This window comes from Ovis canadensis, chromosome 1, assembly GCF_042477335.2.
Source record: "Ovis canadensis isolate MfBH-ARS-UI-01 breed Bighorn chromosome 1, ARS-UI_OviCan_v2, whole genome shotgun sequence".
NCBI classification, from domain to species: Eukaryota; Metazoa; Chordata; class Mammalia; order Artiodactyla; family Bovidae; genus Ovis; species Ovis canadensis.
Genome location: NC_091245.1, coordinates 262,417,359 through 262,437,633, shown reverse-complemented (window position 1 = coordinate 262,437,633; position 20,275 = coordinate 262,417,359). Strand labels below are relative to the sequence as shown.

The 20,275-nt window shown below is 42.2% G+C and overlaps 2 protein-coding genes across 3 annotated transcripts in view; both read left to right on the top strand.

Moving 5' to 3' along the window:
* The window catches only part of BRWD1 (bromodomain and WD repeat domain containing 1), a 123,636-nt gene extending 119,224 nt beyond the window's left edge, over positions 1-4,412 (top strand). For both annotated transcript variants that reach the window (XM_069565506.1, XM_069565516.1), the window contains exon 42: positions 1,705-4,412. In XM_069565506.1, the coding sequence (XP_069421607.1) occupies positions 1,705-2,096 (392 nt within the window). In that variant the 3' untranslated portion in view covers positions 2,097-4,412. The remainder of the gene's footprint in view (positions 1-1,704) is intronic.
* Positions 4,413-5,220: 808 nt separating this feature from the next.
* Positions 5,221-17,935, top strand: PSMG1 (proteasome assembly chaperone 1). The gene is made up of 7 exons (XM_069566181.1): positions 5,221-5,561; positions 6,887-6,993; positions 8,016-8,167; positions 10,325-10,387; positions 13,015-13,213; positions 14,262-14,398; positions 17,734-17,935. The coding sequence occupies exons 1-7, from the start codon at positions 5,428-5,430 to the stop codon at positions 17,806-17,808; spliced, it is 867 nt and encodes a 288-aa protein (XP_069422282.1). The 5' UTR covers positions 5,221-5,427; the 3' UTR covers positions 17,809-17,935.
* The last annotated feature ends 2,340 nt before the right edge of the window (positions 17,936-20,275 follow it).

Here is a 20,275-nt window from a genome sequence, read left to right as displayed (position 1 = left end):
TAATTTTGGTAAAAAGGACTGAAGCATTTGTGGGGAATTGCTTTTAGCAAAGTAGTTCGTAGCCAGCTATGGGAGAACTTTCTTGGGTCTCGGAGAAAACACAAGCACATCTTTGAAATGCATGTCATAGATTTAAGGTAAACTCTCAAGAGTGAGTTTTGAGGTTTTAAGGCTTTGCCCATCACTCTATCTGTTAATGAATTTGTCAATTCACAGAAGTCATTTTCACCTGTACTCATTTGCCCTTGATCACAGGTCAATGTCTCCCTTCACAAAGGAAAAATGAAGAAGGCTGGTAGTTTGTAGTTTCACTGCTACAGAGTAACTGTGAAAACCTTGAAACCTGAGGCAGCATCCTACACACTCACCCCCAGCAAGACTTGTGCCCCTTGAAGACAGTCTTTAGATAGTTTGGCTCTTAATGGCAACAAGACTAGATTGCCAACAGATAAGGCCTGACATTCAGGGGCTAATGAACTTTAGGTGCATTTTTATCAAGAAATACTAGTGCCCGAGAACAGTGCTAGTTAAGTTTGTATTTGAAATGTGAAAATCTAGCTTTCAGATGTGGGCAAAAATGAAAATGATTTGAGCCCACGTAAGCACCCGTGGCGGCTCTGCACGACCCCATTGTGCTCCATTGAAACTGCTGGCTGAGGCCCAGTGAAGGACTAGCCTCTGCAGAGTGCTTTCTGTCCTACCTTTTCCCTGCTGGATCCTGTCCCAGTTTCTGGTTCTCAGCTACAATAACACTTCCTTGAAAGAAGTTCTCCTTTGCCGCTTAGGAGGTTCAGTTTCTAGAACAAGTTCTGACAGCGGCCTGCGCTACTTCCTTAGTTCCTTACAACAACTATGCTTGTGTGTGTAGAGTTCATTTCTTTTAGAAGCTTCAGCCTGATCCTCTCTGTGACCCACATACACCAGTTCAGAAACTATCTGAATAGCAGTGAAACTAGGATTTGATCATTTCAGTTATATAAAATCCTGAAATTGAAAAAGACGAATCTAGGATTAAAACTACATTTCGGTTGTATAAAACAAATAAACAGTTCCTTTTTATCTACTAGTGACCCGTGTAACTTTTTTTTTGACTAAAGGAAATACCAGTGTTGGAACTGAAACCTTAAGGATCTTGAAGTAGGGCTAATGCTGTGTCATAGTCATGATGGCATTTCCTTGTTTAGGTTCTAGGAAAATTATTTCAGAAGTCCTATTGGATATTTTAAAGTAATTCAACATAGAGTATTAGAAATGACACCAAAAATTTAAAACCTACAAAGTTCTACTCTAAAAATTAAGATTTTTAAAAAGTGCTTTTTGCTGAGTGGCTTTATGACGGAGGAGCCTGGCAGGCTATAGTCCATGGGGTCGCAAAGGGTCGGACACAACTGAGTGACTTCACTTTATGATCCTGAAGGGTATAACCCTATTCTAACAAGTCTGCTGCTTTAGGGGACAGTTATCCTTAGAGACAGTGAAGTGTGCAAGGGACTGTAACTTCTGTCCAAGACTCATTTGTAGACAAGGAAGTGGAAGGTTATATCGACGTCAAAAATGTGTAGTGTCATTGATGATGCATTGGTTTTTCATTTAGCAATGTGAGTAGTTGTAACACTGTTGAGGAATGTATTGTTGAGGAATGTAAGTAGTAGTAAAATCTTGTGGTACAAGATTTTTGCATTTACATGAACTTTCATTTTTCAGAATCTGTTCCTAAAGACAGAGAACCCAATACAAAAGTGAGAACATGTGTGCATATTCAGAAGGATGCAGTGCCAATGCCTAGTGAGACTCTGAAAGCCACAATGGCGCCTGAGAAAGCGCCCCGCAGATGTGCTACTGTTGCTGCAAATAAAATAAAGATAATGAGTAATCTAAAGGAAACCATTTCAGGACCAGAAAATGTGTGGATTAGGAGGAGCAGCAGAAAACTGCCCCATCGAAATGCTTCTGCTGCGGCTAAGAAAAAATTACTCAATGTTTATAAAGAGGAGGATACAACCATAAATTCTGAAAGTGAAAAGGAGCTAGAAGATATTAATAGAAAAATGCCCCTTTTGAGGCGTTTCAGATCCTGGAAAGAAAAAGCACAGTAGTGACTATGAAAATGTAGAAGTGGAATTGAAAACCAGGGGCCACAGGTAAACTGGCAGTTGCATTCCGCTCCCAGCTCTAACGTTGTTAACCCCTTGTTGGCACCTTCTGAGGGATTTTTAAAAGCCATAACCCAGTGGGGCAAAGTGGGAGGAGGGCTTCCTCCTAGTCAGCCCTTGTACAGATGCATATGACAAGAGAGTTCTGAGGAGGAAATAGATTGTGGAGCCTGTAGTTGGAGAGGTGGAAAGAAGAGACAAATGGCCCTGTCATGAGATTATTCCTTTTCTGAAAGGAAGGGCCTTGAAGAAATCTCTTGATTCTTTAGAGGAAGAAAGTGGGAAGTGTACAGGGTTGGTAGCAAAAACTCAAAGGACTGAAAACATTTCAAAATCTCAACCTGATGCTAATTTTCAGGGCTCTATGTTGAGTATAACATTTCAGACCACCATGACTGTGGTGTCATTACTGAAATAAGGGAAAATATAGGCACATTTCAAGAGGGAGTGCCACTGAGCCTATTTGACACTTGAGTGAAGCAAATACTTTGTTAAGAGCCACACCCTATAATTCACAGCCCCAAAAGTCATAAACTAGAAGGGCCTGGGGATTCCATGATGGGAATGTTGATAAATGAGTTCTAAAGTAGTGTTGGAAATAGAAAAAGTCCATTAATGTTCTTATTTTGTTTATAATACTGCAATTCATACAGAATGATGACCACTTGATATGCTGAATTCAGGGAATATATATTTTTATATGAAAGCTATGAATGTGACTATCACAACTTTTTCTCATTTTTACTTTCATGTAGCAGCATTTATAGAAATGCCAAAAATGTGCTTCACTATGAGGCAGGTCTTAGTCTTAATGAGTTAGAAAATAAAAAGTATAAAGATCGAAACAGTCATATTTTTAGATGATACTGTCACATGTTTCTTTATAGCACCTTAAAAGTTAGAACTTTGAATATTTTGAGCAAATTTATTAGAGACTCATCACAACAGACTTTAAAGGCAGCATGTCTGGGCTATATCAATCCTTCATTAGGATTAGAAAATCTGGTCTTGATACTATAAAGAATTTATTTGCAATGAGGTTTGTGAGTAGGTATTTGTTGAAATTAAAATCACCAGATTAAATGAACGCACTGTCAAATCTTTTTAACGTAGTAACATGCTATTGGAAAAATGAACTGTTACAAGCAAGTTGTTTTCCCATTTAAAAGTATCTGTGAATATTAATATATGACTTGCATGTGTAAATCTAAAGTAAAATACAGCAATCTAAGGGTTTCTGTTCCTCTTTCATTAAAAGACAATGTAATGCTTTTTTTTTTTTTGTTACACAGATCAACTTAAGTGTCTTATTGAGAAATTTACTTGTGGTTGCATGTCTGCTTTTAAAAAAGGCTTTTTGTTGTCACTTTCTTTTTCTTAGCATAAGCCAGAGTCTGTATTTGCTCTGTTTGTAGTATATTTTCATCTGAAATACTGATACCAGTAACTTGTTACTAGCACAGGTGAGAAAGGGAAGAATTCCTAATAAACTGCAAATATTTTTAGGTGCATGGGGTTTGATTTTTGATCTTTAATGAAATGTTTAAACCTATTTCCAGACGCATATTTGCACTTAATTTCACAGAAATTTCTTATTGGGATATGCTATGTCCTCAACAAATGCCATAAAATGAAAATGTTAAAAATCTCGAGTATTTTATGCAGTTTTTTGACTGTTTTAATGTCGTGAAGATTTAATTTTGAAGTTATAATTTTCTCTGGTGGGGTTAATTTCTGTTAGCACTTGAGATTGTACCATCAGCCTTCTTTCATAATAGAATCCCTTTTCTGGTTGAGTATTTGATTTGAACATATACTTGCCTTTTTTTAAGTGCTTGGCTTAAATTTATTGTAACTGCATGAAATAAGCATTTGTTTAAAATTTAATATTCTTGTAAAAACCTCTCTGAAATGTATGCAGAATTTTAATCATGACTAAATGTACTATCATTACCCTATCTATGATTTTTAATCAGCTTTCCACAAATGACTTCTTCATAATGTAATTGAAATCAAATTGAAGATCTTACTGGTAAAAGTGATGTTATCTTATTCAACAAAAGGACTAAGACAAAGTGGTGCCCAAACTGTAGCCCAGGAGTGTTAATGTAATTTTAAAATATTACACTGGTAATCTTGTCTATTCTAGCTTGCTAACATAGCCAGAGTTTCCTAAGCGTGAACTAGATAGCTAGTCTTATTGTTTATACTTTAATGTTCATATTTTGCTTCAAAACTCAATATATTATTTTGCAGTAATGTGTAAAAGTGCTAAATAACTGATCTTATGGAAATGCTTTTGGTGACAGTTTGCCCACATCTAAAAGCAAAATGTGTTTTTCTAATCTCAAGAGGCTCCCCCGACCCCATATTAGTACTTAACTTTGTGACTATTTATTGATAGGGTTCCAGAATGTAAGCAAATGCCCTCTAGTTTCAGCACAACTGAATGTAGGTAAATGGATTTTTTTTTTCCGTTGCAATATTGTGTATTTTCACTTAAGCTATGGCATAGTGTCACTTCTGTCCTGCATGGATTAGTGCTCTGTTAAATAATGAAAGAAGAGAACCAATTCAAAAATAATTACGTTTCTTATTAATGATAGGCTATTTAAAGCGAAATTTTGTACCAGAGATGGCCAAGTTTTAAAAAAGAAGCAACTATTTTTGCATTCTCATGAAATCTTTCAGATCATCAGCTTTTGAAATGTGAATCCCTATTGCCAGAGTAAAGGCTCATTTTTACAACACCGCGAAGCACTGTAGTTTTTCCTGCCCGTCCATCCGCCCTCTGTCCACTGTCCCGAGGACGCGCCGGGCCGGGCCGGCACCTACCTGGGGCGGTCGCGGTTTGAAGACGGGTGCTTAATAAACCAAAGCTCACCCTGTCACTCTTAATGGAGAAGAAAACGGAAACGGAGTTAAGGAAGGTAACCAGGCTGGCCCTCTTCCCGGAGCTGTAAGGACTGGGCCGGGGGCGGTCGAGCCCCTCGTCCGTCCGGTCCGTTACCTGCGGGGACGGGAGGCCCCGCCCCCCGGCTCGCCTTTCTAGCCTGCAGTCACCCGATTTTTCGGCGGCCCCTGGGCTCGGGCTGCGCAAGATAAAGGTTCTGAGTTTGTACCGCCGCAAGGACTCGGGGCGCATGCGCGGGGGTGGTGTAGGGGGTGTGTGTGGCGGTGCTGTGGGGGCGTGGCGGTGCTCTTGGGCGCGTGCGCGGGACGCGTGCGCAGTTCAGTGGCACCGCAGTTAGGCCGGGGGATTGTGAGGGACAGCATGGCGGCCACATTCTTCGGGGAGGTGGTGAGGACGCCGTGCCGAGCCGGGACGGAGGACGAGGAGGAGGAAGAGGAGGGGAGGAGGGAGACGCCCGAGGATAGGGAGGTCCGGCGACAGCTGGCGCGGAAGAGGTGAGGTCCTGGGGCATCGGAGCAGACGCGCCGGCCCTAAGGTTGCGGCTGCTCCGCCCTACCCCAGGCCCCCGGCCTTGAGGGGCAAGACGGCTGCGGGGGTGCCGGGTGGAGGTGGTCCGCGGGCCCTGCAGACGGCTCTGTGGGGTGTCGGCTCCTGCCGTCTTCACAGGCTTCCTTCAGCGTTGGTGCCGGTGGTTTCCTGCGGGCGTGATCCGTTTTCCAGCGCGGCGGGGCTGTCTTCCTCCCTCAAGTCTGTCGTGCGTTTGTTTCATGGATATAAGACAACTCTTAAAAAAACTGTATTCCTGCCGCACTTCTTGGTTAGCATCGTGTGTCAGCAGCATATGGATATGTCCTTTTTTTAAAAAGTGTTATTTCCCAACACAGAGACATTAGAGAAAACAATAAAATGGCACGTTAAGCCCCTCCAGTCACATAAATTCAACAGTTAGGAAGATTTTGCCACATTTCATCTCTCTCCACCCTTTCACCTCTACAGCTTTCAGAATGCGTATCAAACGATACAGGTATTTTCTTACATATTTACAGTTGATAATACTCTCTGGATAGTGTGTAATATTGCCAGTCCATGATCAGATTTATCCAGTTGTCTCAAACACGACATTTAACAGTGGGTTTGAGCAAGTCAGAACCCTGGCAAAGCACACACCTTAGATTTAGACGTTTTATTTCTTGAACTTTCATGCATTTAGAGCAGTTCCCTCCCCGCCCCCAACTTTCTCACCCCCTTGGAGAGACCGATTGTCCCGTAGGATGTCCCACCCTCTGGATTGGCCTGATTGCTTCCTCTTGGTGTCCTTTATTCAGGTGTGTGTTTGTCACAAGCATTTCCTGTAAAAGGAAGTTCCTTCTAAGAGGCTTGGTCAGTGTTGTGCTGCAAGAAAGCCTCAGAGGTGGTGCTTGCCATTTCTCACCACAAACTATGCCTAGTTGTCCACTGTTTGGGTTGCTAAGATAGATTGATCTGTGGATCAGCTGGACAGCCTGATCTCTCTCCTACAGTTCTCCATGAACTGGGCAACAAACAGTTTTACCTATGAATTATTGTTACCTGAATCTGTTGCTTCCTTAAAATCATAATTTTGTTCTTTATAGAATTAAAGTTTGCATTCTACTTAATACAAAATCATACCTGTGGTAACCTTTTTGTCACAGTATGATACTAACTACATTTAAATTGTGTGGAGTACAGGAAAGCCTGGGGTGGTACAGTTCATAGGGTCACAAAGAGGCACAACTGAGCGACTGAACAACAACATTTAAATTGCTTTTCTTTTCATTTTTTTTGTTTCTCTTATTAGGGAGGTGCGGCTCTTTCGAAGACAGACAAAAACAACGTTGGAAGTTTCTCTACTGGAAAAACATCCTTGCTCCAAGTTTATAATTGCCATAGGGAATAATGCAGTAGGTAAGTGGAAGTGCATTAGACTATACGCTTTGTTGAAAGAGCAGAAGCTGAAGTTACTTCTTTCCATCATAACAGATTTCACATGTATATTACTTTTTTAGAAGAAGTCATAGCAGAATAACTGTGTCTGAATGAAATCTGTCCCTGCTCATGTGGCGCTTTTTGAGAAACTTGAAAAATAAGATTTAGGAGAAATATTCTTGGCTTTAGGAACTTATGATTTCAAGGAAACCACGTTTCTAGTATCCAGGTTTTCTTGGGCTTCTGGGCCTGTTGTGGCCCAGCTGACCAGGGGCAGAGGTGGCATGTGCATACAGTCCCTTGTTACAGTGGGTCTTTGTATGTTTGTGAGTTAACGGACTCCTTTAAAATCATAAGGAGAACTCTAGCAATATAAGGTTTTTATACATATATGAATTCATTTGATAGATTAAAGTCAGAGCAGTGCAGAGTTCAGCTGGAACAATGAATACACACACGAAAGTACACAAACCTGTATCATTTTAGGGAATTCACAAGCTCAGAGGAGAGCCTTGGGGAACTCCAGTGAAGATTCCTTGCCCTGTAAGGTACCCCTAGTGCCTGTGGAACAGTACATGGTAAATAATAGCTGACTTATTTATTTACAGTTCTGCTGGCCTAAAGTTTTCCAGAAGGTTGTTATAGTGTGAGACTGGTGAGATCTGTCGGTAAACCTGTCTTCCTGATTCCTGGCTCCAGTGTCGTCTAAATGCAGGGCATGGCCTCTACCTTCTTGAGGCCTCAGTTTCTTTTTCTGCACAATGATGATGTGTGTAAGGTTGATGCTCTCAATGGCACTAGGATTCTCAACTTGAATTTATTTATTTTTTATGATTTTTAAAAATTTGTTTCTTTTAAATTGGATAATTGCTTTACAGTGTTTGGTTGGTTTCTGCCAAACAACAATATGAATCAGCCGTAGATACTGAATTTGTTTTTTATTGAATAGAAAATACAACTTGTGGAGCCCAACACTAACTGATGTGCCTTGTATTTCACAGCGTTTTTGTCGTCATTTGTCATGAATTCAGGAACCTGGGAAGAAGTCGGTTGTGCTAAACTCTGGAATGAATGGTGTAGGACAACGGACACTGCACACCTGTCCCCCACAGAGGCTTTTTGTGTGTTTTATCACCTGAAGTCGAATCCTTCGGTATGTGGGGCCTGGCTTGTGTGTATAAGTGGGAGTTATTTAGGCATCATTCATGTAGTGTTCATTTGAATTCCACGTTCCTTAATACCTACTTTTGAGCTGAGGGATTCTGCCTGTTGGCAATGGTAGTAATCATTTTTCTGCTTATATAATATCAACGTGGCAGATATGGTGTGTTGGTAAACTTCTGAAGGAACTCTGAAGTAACTTTTTTAGAAGCAAACCCTTGCCCTCATTCAGAACATGATTTGAGCTGGCAGATGTAAATGTGGGAAAATGCATACACGCTGTGGAAGCACGGTCCTGCTTTGTTGCCCTAAACCTACCTGGCATTCAGCTCTAAACCCATTCCTGTAGACTGGACTCTCAGTTAACAGTGAGCAGATGAGTGCTTTATGCACTCTGATGCAATTCTGTTAACACTGAGCTTTCATCCTTACCTATTCATCCTGTTTTGTTTTGTTTTTTTTTTTTTGGCTCTGCTGCTGCATGGCCCGAGGGATCTTGGTTCCCCCTGACCAGGGATGGAACCTGGTCCCCCTGCAGTAGAAGTGTGAAGTCTTAACTGCTGGACCCCTAGGGAATTCATAATTCATCCTGATTTGTTAAGCTGTAAAATATGTTCTGCAGCTGACGCCTAGTGATTCTATTGGATCGCATTTGTCCTAGTCCTGTTCTTGGGTCCTGGGCTTCCCAGGTGACTCCATAGTAAACAAGGCAAGAGACGCAGGTTTGATCCCTGAGTCAGGAAGATGCCCTGGAGGAGGAAATGGCTGCCCACTCCAATCTTCTTGTCTGGGAAATCCCATGGACAGAGGAGTGTGGCGGGCTACAGTATATAGGTTTGTGGAGAGTCGGACATGACTGAGCAGCTGAGCGCATCTTCTGTCCTTGGAACCATTCCGAGAAAGCAGCACAGTTGGGGAGACACGTTAGGCTGGTGAGGTGGCCCCGCGGGTGATGCCTGTCTGCCCACCTGCTTGTTGACAGAGTGCTCTTCCACCTCTGCTGGACGTTTGAACAGGGGCAGGGGCTCAGACAGGTGAAGACATCAGTAACTGTAATGCTGTAAGGTTAGCCTTGAAAGTGATAAAATTTGATTTGACAATATTTACAGTTTGTTTCTGTAACATGTAATCCACCACTATTAAAATGTTACATAAGGATTTTTGTAAGCACCCAGTATTTATGGGGAATAAATAGTAAGGGAACTAAGCATGTTCTCCATCTGGCCCTTAGTGGAAAGGTTTCGCTGTAGAATACCTCTTGGAGGTCAAGCAGGAGAACTTCTGTTACGGTGTTTAGGTTTACCATTGATTTGTTGGGTATCTTGACTATTCAGACCCTGTGTGTGTAACTAATTATGTATCTAGTCTTGTTCTCCCTAACCCTGGGCCCCTTTTTTCCCTCTTGTGCTTAATTTTTTTTTTGGCTGTGCCAGCGTTACACGTGGGATCTCAGTTCCCCAGCCAGGGATCGAACCCGTGGCCCCTGCAGTCGAACTACAGGGTCCTAACCACTGGGCTGCTGGGAAGGTCCCTGTGCTTCATGTTTTCCCACTTGCATCGTTAGGTGTTAATGTTTCTGGCGATATTTGGACATGGTTAATTTTTATGGATACTGTTGTTCCACAAGCATTGATGATCAGGCATCTTACCCTCCGATGCCTCTGTGTGGCAGGTTTTCAGTTTGAGCACATGGCTTCTATACTGCTGCCACCTTCCAGACATCAGCCCCATCCTTGGGTACTGCTGGCCTGAGATGTGGCTAGACTGTTGCCCTTGACTCTCATAGCACTTGATGTTTCTGTGATTTTTTTTTTTTTTTTTTTTTTTGAGTTTGGTCTTCACAGTGTGTGACCCCGAGAAGGGTAAAGAGGACTCTGGTAGTGTTTACTGACAGCATCTTCAGCATCTCCTAGGCCAGCCCTCACGGTTGTGCTGTCATTGTGCACTTTCTTCTGATACTACTTGCCAGTAGTGGCTTGATTCTTAAAATTTTAAACTTTAAAGAAAAATGAATAAGCTGGTAGCAGATTAAGCAAACCAAATGTTATCCAAGGGTTGTTTTGGGGTTCACATGCTACATATGTGATGACAGCGTGGGGGGTGTGTAACGCTTGCTTGACCTGACAGGAAACACGGAATTTGATTTCAGGTCATGCTCTGCCAGTGCAGTTGCTACGTCGCCGAAGATCAGCAGTATCAGTGGCTGGAGAAGGTGAGAGAGTCTCATCTGGGGTGGCTGCTGTATCAGGGTTCAGTGTCTTTACACATAAGCCTGCATAGTCAGATGTTGACGTAGGGCAAGTATTTGCTTTTTCCCTCAGAAGTATTATAGGAGTTATAAAGAATAAAAGAACGCAAGCAAATGTAACCAGCATGTGCTGAAGATCATGGGTCGTGAAAATGTAACACATTTTCGAACAAGTTACCCACGTGAGGCAGAGCAGGGCACAGCCACGGGTGAGAACCAGCCATGGTGCCCAGGCTGCCTGGAAACGCGGGGCCACAAGGTGGGAGGCCTCTGTGAACTGGTCTTGCAACCTGGGTTCACACGGCTGGCGCGAAGCCGCCACTCACACCAGAGCTGCAGCCATGTTTCTTAGCATTAGGATGGATCGATTGAGTCTTCATTTTGCGGGAGAATAGAGCAATTGTATGTGCCCAGTAAAAAATTTTTTCAGTGAAGAATTTAACTAGGAGATCCAACCAGTCCATCCTAAAGGAAATCAGTCCTGAATATTCATGGTGTCACAAAGAGTCGGACACGACTCTGCGACTGAACTGAACTGATTCATTGGAAGGACTGATGCTGAAGCTGAAACTCTAATACTTTTGCAACCTGATGCGAAAAACTGACTCACTGGAAAAGCCCCTGATGCTGGGAAAGGTTGAAGGCGAGAGGAGAAGGGGCTGACAGAGGATGAGATGGTTGGATGGCATCACTGACTCAATGGGCGTCAGTTTGAATAAATTCCGGGAGTTGGTGATGGACAGGGAGGCCTGGCATGCTGCAGTCCATGGGGTCGCAAAGAGTCAGACACGACTGAGCAACTGAACTGAACAATTTTAGGGAATAATCATGATTTTCTTAGTTGTGTATTTTTTAATGAAGTAAACCTTTTCAATATGTCTTATAAATGTTTCAGTTTAAATGTTAGATTAAATATAGATATATATTTATTTAATTTATTATATATATTTAATGTCAGTTAAATTATAGATATAATTAAGTTATTAGAAATAAGTTTATTAAGAAATTAAGTTTATTAGAAATAAGTTTCTAACAGGTGCACACCTGTTTTAAACCAGATTGGCATACTTAAAATGCACTTTATAATTTTTGGTAGCTGTTTTGATTAAAGGAGAGATTGTCTGATAAGGTCTATGAATGTTCTGATGGCTGTATATATGATTTCATTTTATGTCCCTATGTGTATTTTGTAGGGACAGAGTCCATAACTTTGAATAGATCTCAGAAGAATAGAAAACTGCTGTATTAATTTATATTATTAATTTATATATGATGTTTTGTACTGTGGAATAGCTTTTCTCTCTCTGACTTGAGAAAATGTAAAGTTATGCATTTCCAAAACAATGTATTCCAAAACATAAGTATTCAGGGAGGATGATAAATCAGGCCTTGTGAATGATGTTATATCTCTTAAATGGAACATTGCTTATAAATGGATATGATGTTAAGTTCTGTGTTTATTTATAAAGCTATGCTATAATTAAAAGTCTTACAAATCATTTACAGCACATAACCTAAAATCTTCAGTTCTCTTGCTATTTGAAATAGCCATTTTCTTTCTTCATAAAGTATTTTCAGAAGAGGTGCAGAGATCTAAAATCTGCTTTTTTTTTTTTTCCCTTGAAGATAGCTTCTTCCTTTTTCTTATGTCATCAGAGATTTTAAAAGCTGGAAGAGTCCTTAGAAATCCATGAAATACCAACTTAGGTGGACATTGAGGCCTTGAACAGTTGAAACTTGATTTATAAAGGAAATACACTTAAAGGTGAATTTAAGAGTCATTTGTACTGATGTAACACTGTTATGAGTGCAACTTGCAAGTGATGTTCTTAGAAGCATCCTCAGTACAGTGCTCTTGAACCCATCATTCTGTGCATTAAGGAGAGGACCACTTCCTGTTGCTAATACAACACTAGTCTAAACGGAGCGTTCTTAGAGGTTCAGTTCAGTTCAGTCGTGTCCGACTCTTTGCGACCCCTTGAATCGCAGCACGCCAGGCCTCCCTGTCCATCACCAACTCCCAGAGTTTACTCAAACTCAATGTCTATCGAGGTAGGATCTTAATTATGTCACTTTCTCCAGCAAAGAATGGGTGTCACTTCCATTCAGTGTAACAGTGTTCTCAACAATGATGGCAAGTAGTGCTCTTAGAAACTGAACGAACACTGGAACAAAACAAAAAGAATCACCTTCAGGCATCTTCGGCGGACGGGGGGAGGGCGTAAATGAACAGGTGCTTGTAGCTGAGTGACCCCCTTACCTGTGATAGTGTCCCTGTTTGTTACAGCAGCTGCTCTGCCTCCTTTGTTCCTGACTTCCCTGACTTCAGGTCACACCTCCCTCTGTCCTTAGTTCACAGGTGGGGGAAGTGACTTGGAGAAGGTCACCTGGCTAGAAAGTGACAGAATTAAGATCAGTCCCACCCCAGTGAGGGGACAGCAGAGCTGGGGCTCTGTTTTCCATTGACACGTCCAGCCCTTCAGAGCATATGTATACACTATCGTATGAATGGTAGGTAAATAGCTTGAGGGATATTTCTGTTCTGTCACAAAATATGTATCTATTTTAATTTGAAATCACTTTTGTGTTAGGTTTTTGGCTCTTGTCCAAGGAAGAATATGCAAGTCACTATTCTTACATGTCGCCATGTTACTGACTATAAAACTTCAGAATCTACCAGCAGCCTTCATACTCCTTTCCTGAAAGCTCTAAAAACTCAGAATTTCAAAGAGCCTCCTTTCTGTTCACTGCTAGAACAACCAAATATTGTCCACGACCTTCCTGCAGCAGGTAGTATTGCAGTTCATGCCATTCACTTCTATTCTTGTTACTGCTTTTTTCATAGTTGTTGCTGGGACAAGTAGAGATCTTTTTGAGGTGTTAATGGTGATCAATACCAGTGTGTTGGTGTTAGTCCTCAGTATCCGTAGTTGCAGGTATGTTATATTTTGTAGCTTCCCTGATGGCTCAGCAGTAAAGAATCTGCCTGCCAATGCAGAAGTGGTTTCGATCCCTGGGTGGGGAAGATTCTCTGAAGGACGACATGGCAGCCCACTCCAGTATTCTTGCATTTAGAATCCCCATGGACAGAGGAGCCTGGAGGACTGCAGTACATGGGGTCGCAAAGAGTTGGACATGACTGAGCAGCTGAGCACGCATGCATGTTATATTTGGTTTCAGTGTTTAAACTTTGCAGACACACATTCATTGTAGGAGAGCAGCTCAGAGTTCTTAGCTCTTAACTCAGAGCTGCCATTTCTTTCTAGCATTGATAACTTATCACGCAAGCCAGTGTTAGATGTCATTTGTTCGTGCATGAAAAGTTGGCAAAGTGTGTTTTAATTGTCAGAATAGAAGCTTCAGATATTGAATTTTGGTAGTTACTGTAATAGTTTTATTTTTTATTCATATTACCAATTATACCCTAACATATCAAATTTTGATTCTCACTTTTTAGTGGTTAATATGTTATAGTATATATTCACTTATTTGTTCATGAATAAAAGTTTTTTTAAAACTTTAAATGTTAAGTTTACTAGAACAAATGACTAAATGTTTTATAGTATGCATTATATATTTATTATTTGCATTTAATTTACTTCAGTGCAGTCAACAAAATTATAATCTTGTATCTTATTTGTAAAACAGAAGATAACTTAGGAAAGTAAATTGTCTTTGAAAGAAAATATGCATTATAATTGATTCAAAATGGCTGTAAATGATTAAAAGAGGCAACAGAGATGAATATTTTTAAAAGTAGCCTTTATGAGATAGAGGTGTTGCACTTTAAAATTGTATAACAGAAAACCTAAGTGATGTTGTTCTTGTCTATTCATAGTTCTGAGTTACTGTCAAGTATGGAGAATCCCTGCAATTCTGTACTTGTGTTACACTGATGTGATGAAATTAGACCTGATCACAGTCGAAGCTTTTAAGCCTGTGCTTTCTTCCAGAAGCTTGAAGTGTTTGGTTAAGGTGAGGCTTTATTTTAGTGACTTACTAATGAACTTGGTAGCGAACATAAACGTGTGGTATTGAATGTGAAACCTGAGTAGCAAATAGAGGTCTTTTTCACCCCAAGTAAAGAGAAAGCTGCTGGCCTGGCAGCTTACATATGAGTGTCACATGTTATTCTAGATACGCTTCTGAAACGCGGAGACTGTTTTGTTCATGTTTGTCAGGATAGGCCAGTGCTTTAAATCCCAGATGTCTGTGTGGGAAGATGGTTCCACTCTTCAAGAAGTTTCTGTAACTCATTAATTTGGAAGATGTAATTTTTTTTTACATTAATTACTTAATTTTTGGCTGTGCTGGGTCTTTGTTGCTGTTCATGGGCTTTGTCCACTTGCAGCGAGTTGGGACTGCGGTTTGTTCCCATGCTCGGGCTCCTCATTGCTGAGGCTTCCCTTCATGGAACTTGGGCTCCAGAGTGCAGGCTCCATAGTTGTGGTACACGGGCTTCCTTGCTCCGTGGATGTTGGGTCTTCCCCGACCAGGGACTGAACCCATGTCCCACGCGTTAACCGGTAGATTTTTATCCACTGTGCCACCGGGGAAGTTCCTAGAAAGTATAATTTTTGAGAAGGCATTTTTGAGCATAGTATGGATCAAATTATCATAATGTTTATTGACTTAATTTTGCATTGGGACTAGATGGGCTAAATCTGTTCCCCTGTTCTCAGTTTGGATGTACCTGTGGGCTCTTTTCCTAGAAAAATACATATCAGCATGTACAGAAAGGTTTTGCCAGTAATTTCAGGTAGTCTAGGGACTCCCGTCTTCTCCCTAAGAGATTCGCTGACAGTGTGGACTCTTGGTTGAAGAGCTTTTTCTTTAAGGGGATGAGATTATAACAGCATTGTTCCAGGTTGGAAGCCTTGTTTTACTCTAGGATGGCCATTAGTAGTAGGGCAGCTTCCTTTGTAATTTCTGTTGGTGTCAGCTAATTTCATAGGTTTCGTAAATTAGACTGTCACCTACTTGGGAGCCTTTTCTCTTGTGGTAGCCCCAGTACGTCATGAGTCTGATGAGTCAAAGGCCCTCAGGCATTTACTGAATTAGTAAGAGTGGAGTCCTAATTCAAGTATATCTTTCAGCTTTCTGGAGTCACAGATAACCTCTCAGGCAAGTTATTTTGTATTTAGCATCCCTTTCTGAGGATGTGGTAACTAGTGGCATTGCCTGCGCCTGTGATTCCCTGATCGACTCTTCCCACCTCATCGGGAGCAGGGCCCGTGGCCACTGTCTTCTCTGGGCACTGCCACCCAAGCTTCTTCACCACAGACATCATGGCCACGAGCTCGTTCACTGCAGACGTCATCACCAAGTAGCGAATTGTCTGAGAGGCAGTTTTGCCATGAAGATAAAATAATGAAAAGATAAAAGAGGGACATTAAAAAGGACATAGTGAAACAAGAGAAATGAATAACAAACTTAGATTTTATTGTGAAGCACAAAATATTCAAATACATTTTAAGTGTATCTGCCTCCTGGCAGTGCTGTGCAAAGAACAGGTTCTGTGGGTTGTATTTAAGCACTAGTCCGCTAGGTTGTACGTCCATGTGAACATACGTGTGTGTAGGTATGTATAGACGTATAAGCTTGTTGATTTGTCTCCCTTTTCAGCATTGCACCTCGTCTTTTAAACCAGAATTTCTCCCTTTAAGACAGGTGTCAGTTTCCAAGCCTGGGATGTGGATGTGTGACCTGAGCATGCCATTATCTTGTGAAGCCTGTTCTGCACTGTCTGTTCTTGGCCCGTTCTCACAGGTCCATTGGCGGACATTCTAAATTCTGTGGGAAGCGTGGACCCGACTCTGCACCTGCAGATCACCGAAGGCTTTGCACTGATGTGCTCTTTTCTGTATAGGACGCAATCTGGCTTCATGCTCCCGTGTTTCACACTTCCCCTGGGCTTTTTTTTAATTTTAAATTTATATATTTTTTTTTTTTACTGAAGGATAATTGCTTTATAGAATTTTGTTTCCTGTCAAACCTCGACATGGATCAGCCATAGGTATACATGTATCCCCTCCCTGTTGAGCCTCCCTCCCATCTCCCCCCCATCCCACCCTTCCAGGTTGATACAGAGCCCCTGTTTGAGTTTCCTGAGCCACACAGCAGATTCCTGCTGGCTGTCTGTTTCACGTATGGTCCCCTGAGTTTTGTCACTGTTTTCTATCATGTCGGTGTCTGTAGTTGTCAGAGTCCCCTGTTTTAAGTCGCCAGGTCTCCTTGTCACCATGCATACCATTGTGGGGGCTGAGACTTAAGTGACAAAGAAATGAGAGTCCTTCGTTGGCGGCAAAGTCCAGACTGTCAGCCAGTTATTTCATCTTTTATGGCAGATTGCCTCACAGCCGTCAGCTCTGCAGTGAGAATGGTGAAGGGCCGGAAGCAGAGCTGCCTGGATGCTTCCGTGAAGGGGCTGCACGGGCTCTGTGATGGTGTAGTCAGTGCTCAGGGCTCCAGTGACCCAGAATATTCTGTACTTATTCTGAGACTTGTAAACCGTTTGTCATGTAGAGTTTAAGTCAACTTTCTGTGTCTAAAAACATCCTTTGTAGGGGAAATGTAGTTAACTTCTCTTTACCTTTTCATTTCTTGCTGTAAACATGATGATTTGTGGGAGCATGAAGGGGCTTTTTGAAGAACACTGTCTTCTTAGTGACTGAATACAGTCGTCCTGGCTTAGGTCAGAGTTTCTGTTCTTGAAGTGGTATTTGGTCAACAAGGTGTAGTTCAAGTTGGGAACAAGATGGAATTCTCTTGCGTCCCTGCTGTGTGGACCCCATGGTGCTGGGTGGTCCATGGCCTGGAGGTGGCACAGGTGGTTGCTGTGCCAGGTGCCAGCCACCAGCCAGGGTGGGCGGGGGTGAGGTCAACCGAGGAGAGGCCCTTCAGAAGGGCCTCTGAAGGGAAGGGGCCCTTCAGCTGGACCCAAGGGATGGGCGGGTCTAGGTGGAGGGGACATGCCCAGGGAGGCAGTGTGGCATGAAATGGGCAGGCTCAGGTGTGTTTGAGGGGACTGGGAGGACCCTTGGTCGGGGTGCAGAGAGGACTGAGCACACGTGGGGGAGGTGACCGAAGGGCCCGGGACCCCTCTGGAGGCCTGGGGTCCTGTTAGAGAGCTTCGGGCAGAGTTGACGAGGACCCACTCACGTCCCGTCCATCAGGTGAGGAGGTGAGAAGCGGGGCCAGTCCTTTTCAGTGTCCTCTCTGCTTCTGTGTCAATAGTAGGGCTGGCTGGGCACGTGTGCCTTGTTCTGACTAAATTCTCACTATGTTAACAACTTCTTCTCTCCCTCCAGAATATTCCGCAGAGCACAGAGATACTGAAGAAATTGATGACAACAAATGAGATTCAGAGTAACATTTACACGTGATTCCCAAGATCGTTTTGTATAATGTATCACCCATCCATTCCTTTAAGGGCAGCAGCGTACCCTGTTTTATAGTTTTTCTGGGGGAGTATTATGAGGGTGTTAACAGAATAAACTTATTTTAAATTCATTGTAGTTTCTGTTCCTTGTTTATGGTGGTTCTATTCTCACCTGAAATAAGCCAGATGGTTCTCTTTATCCACAAGGTGGGGGTTTTGTCTTATTTGACTATCTTAAGGTAAGATAGTTAAATTGTTAAAAAGCTACAGCTAACAAGTGTTACTAATATAGCAAAGTATATACTTTGGTGCAAAATTTCTGTACGATATCTGAAAGCTGATGATCTGGTATTGGTGAGTCTTAATATGCACAAAGGTTCTATATTGTGAGTTCTTCAGGTTTTTTGTTTTATGGATAAAAATCAAAGTTATATACTTGCTCAAAATGAAACCAGAAAATTTGTATTTCATGACTTTCAGTAATCTCTTACAGTAGCTTCTTTCCCCAGACTTTCTGGGCTATTTGCAATGTTGCTATTGTACTGATGTCCCCAGCTCGGCTGTGGGAGAGTGTTCTCATTAGAATGTGATGAGGTGATGAGCTCCAAGGAGCGGCACTGCTGCACAGAACCAATCATTAAACTGTAACCTGCATCCACGAAGAGTTGACAGAACCATGCCTGTCAGGCTGTTTTTAAATTCAGGGACTTTGGATTTTTCTGAGAGATTGAGAATGTATGAGCTAAAGAAGCTAGCTGAAAGGAAAATTTAAGAACTGTGTACTGCTAAGTCACTTAAGTCGTGTCTGACTCTGTGTGACCCTGTAGATGGCACCCCACCAGGCTCCCCTGTCCCTGGGATTCTCCAGGCAAGAACACTGGAGTGGGTTGCCATTTCCTTCTCTAATGCATGAAAGTGAAAAGTGAAAGTTAAGCCGCTCAGTCGTATCCGACTCTTAGCGACCCCATGGACTGCAGCCCACCAGGCTCCTCCATCGATGGGATTTTCCAGGCAAGAGTACTGGAGTAGGGTGCCATTGCCTTCTCCAAGAACTGTGTAAAAGATGTAGAAAGAAACCAAAATTTACCCTTAGAATTAAAATCGGGCTTGTGTCAGTAGTAGGCAGTATGTCACGTAAGTACCGGAGAAGGCAACCCACTCCAGTGTTCTTGCCTGGAGAATCCCAGGGATGGCAGAGCCTGGTGGGCTACCATCTATGGGGTTGCGCAGAGTTGGACACGACTGAAGCGACTTAGCAGCAGCATGTAAGTACGTGTACTATTTATTGCATGTATATTACAGTATTTAATACAAACAAAGCTGTTACATTGGGAATTAAGCTGAGGTGCTGTCCTTAGATGCAGAAGGACAGGATTGGAAAGATGATGCAAGACAGCCTGTTCCTGGAGAAGGGACCAGACCAGAGACAGTAATTAATGACAATTTCTTCCAATGTGAAGACAGACTTTGAAAGACTTTTATGTACATTGAAAGAGCCCCATCAATGCTAAGAATGAAGACATAAAAAGCTAGATTATTGAATTTTAAGCTGAAGTGCCATGCGGTTGAGAACAAAATGGTAACTTACCCTGTTTACTAGCTATAATACTACAGCCTAATACCCACACTTGAACTTGGAGACCTAATGCATTCTCTGTCAATCTCGAGTCTGCAGGTTGGGCGAGTGCCGGGATCCAGCCCCGGTGGATCCAGGGTGATGCAAAGTGGAGGAGTAGGCAAGGAAAAACTTATTTAGAAATATATAGAGAGATTAAGAAAAAATAGTGTAGTAGGAAAATTTAGTGGAGAAAATAGGCTGAATAACTTGATTTATACAGAAAACTAATAAAACCTTGAGACAGGAGGTTTGCACCATCTACGTAGGCCACCGGCGCCCACTGGAATAGCAGAGGATGCCCCGCCTTGGGCTCCCTCTCGCGTGGGTCTTAGAAGCCAGGGCAAGTAAGTAGACATGGTGAGCCTCCACGCCCCGGATGGGAATTCAGCCTGAAAAGGAGAGGGAGGGAGGGAGAAAGAGAGACATTCAACATGGGGGGAGCCAGATTTCCAAGAAACTAGTTCGAGAAGCTGGTCTGAGAAACTGGTCCATCCTTTATTGTTCAGGAAAGCCTTTTATACTTTTGGATCAATGGATAATACAAAATTAGGGTCAGCAGCCCTGATCCTTACTAAGACCAGGCTTTCTGCAAATCTTTCCATATACAAAGGGTCTCAGGTGATTTACATATTCTTCAGGCCAGAAGGCCAATTAACATTTTACAGCCCTTTTCTGATAAGGCTAATAGTGTTCTTCCCGAAGTCTGGTGCCACTCTCAGAAAGCACTAAATAAAGTTACATTCTTACATAGCAAGGACACAACAGTTTATAACAAAGATAGAGGAGTACAGTGATTTATAACAAAGAGAAATTAACTCAAAAGTCTAATGTTGCTAACATCAAAACTACTATA

Excerpts from the sequence above, each read along its gene's own strand:
- PSMG1 (XM_069566181.1), top strand. The coding sequence starts at position 5,428 with ATGGCGGCCACATTCTTCGGGGAGGTGGTGAGGACGCCGTGCCGAGCC. Across the intron at positions 13,214-14,261 it reads CCACGACCTTCCTGCAGCAG|TTCTGAGTTACTGTCAAGTA; the intron begins GTAGTATTGCAG and ends GTCTATTCATAG. Across the intron at positions 14,399-17,733 it reads GCTTGAAGTGTTTGGTTAAG|AATATTCCGCAGAGCACAGA; the intron begins GTGAGGCTTTAT and ends CTCTCCCTCCAG.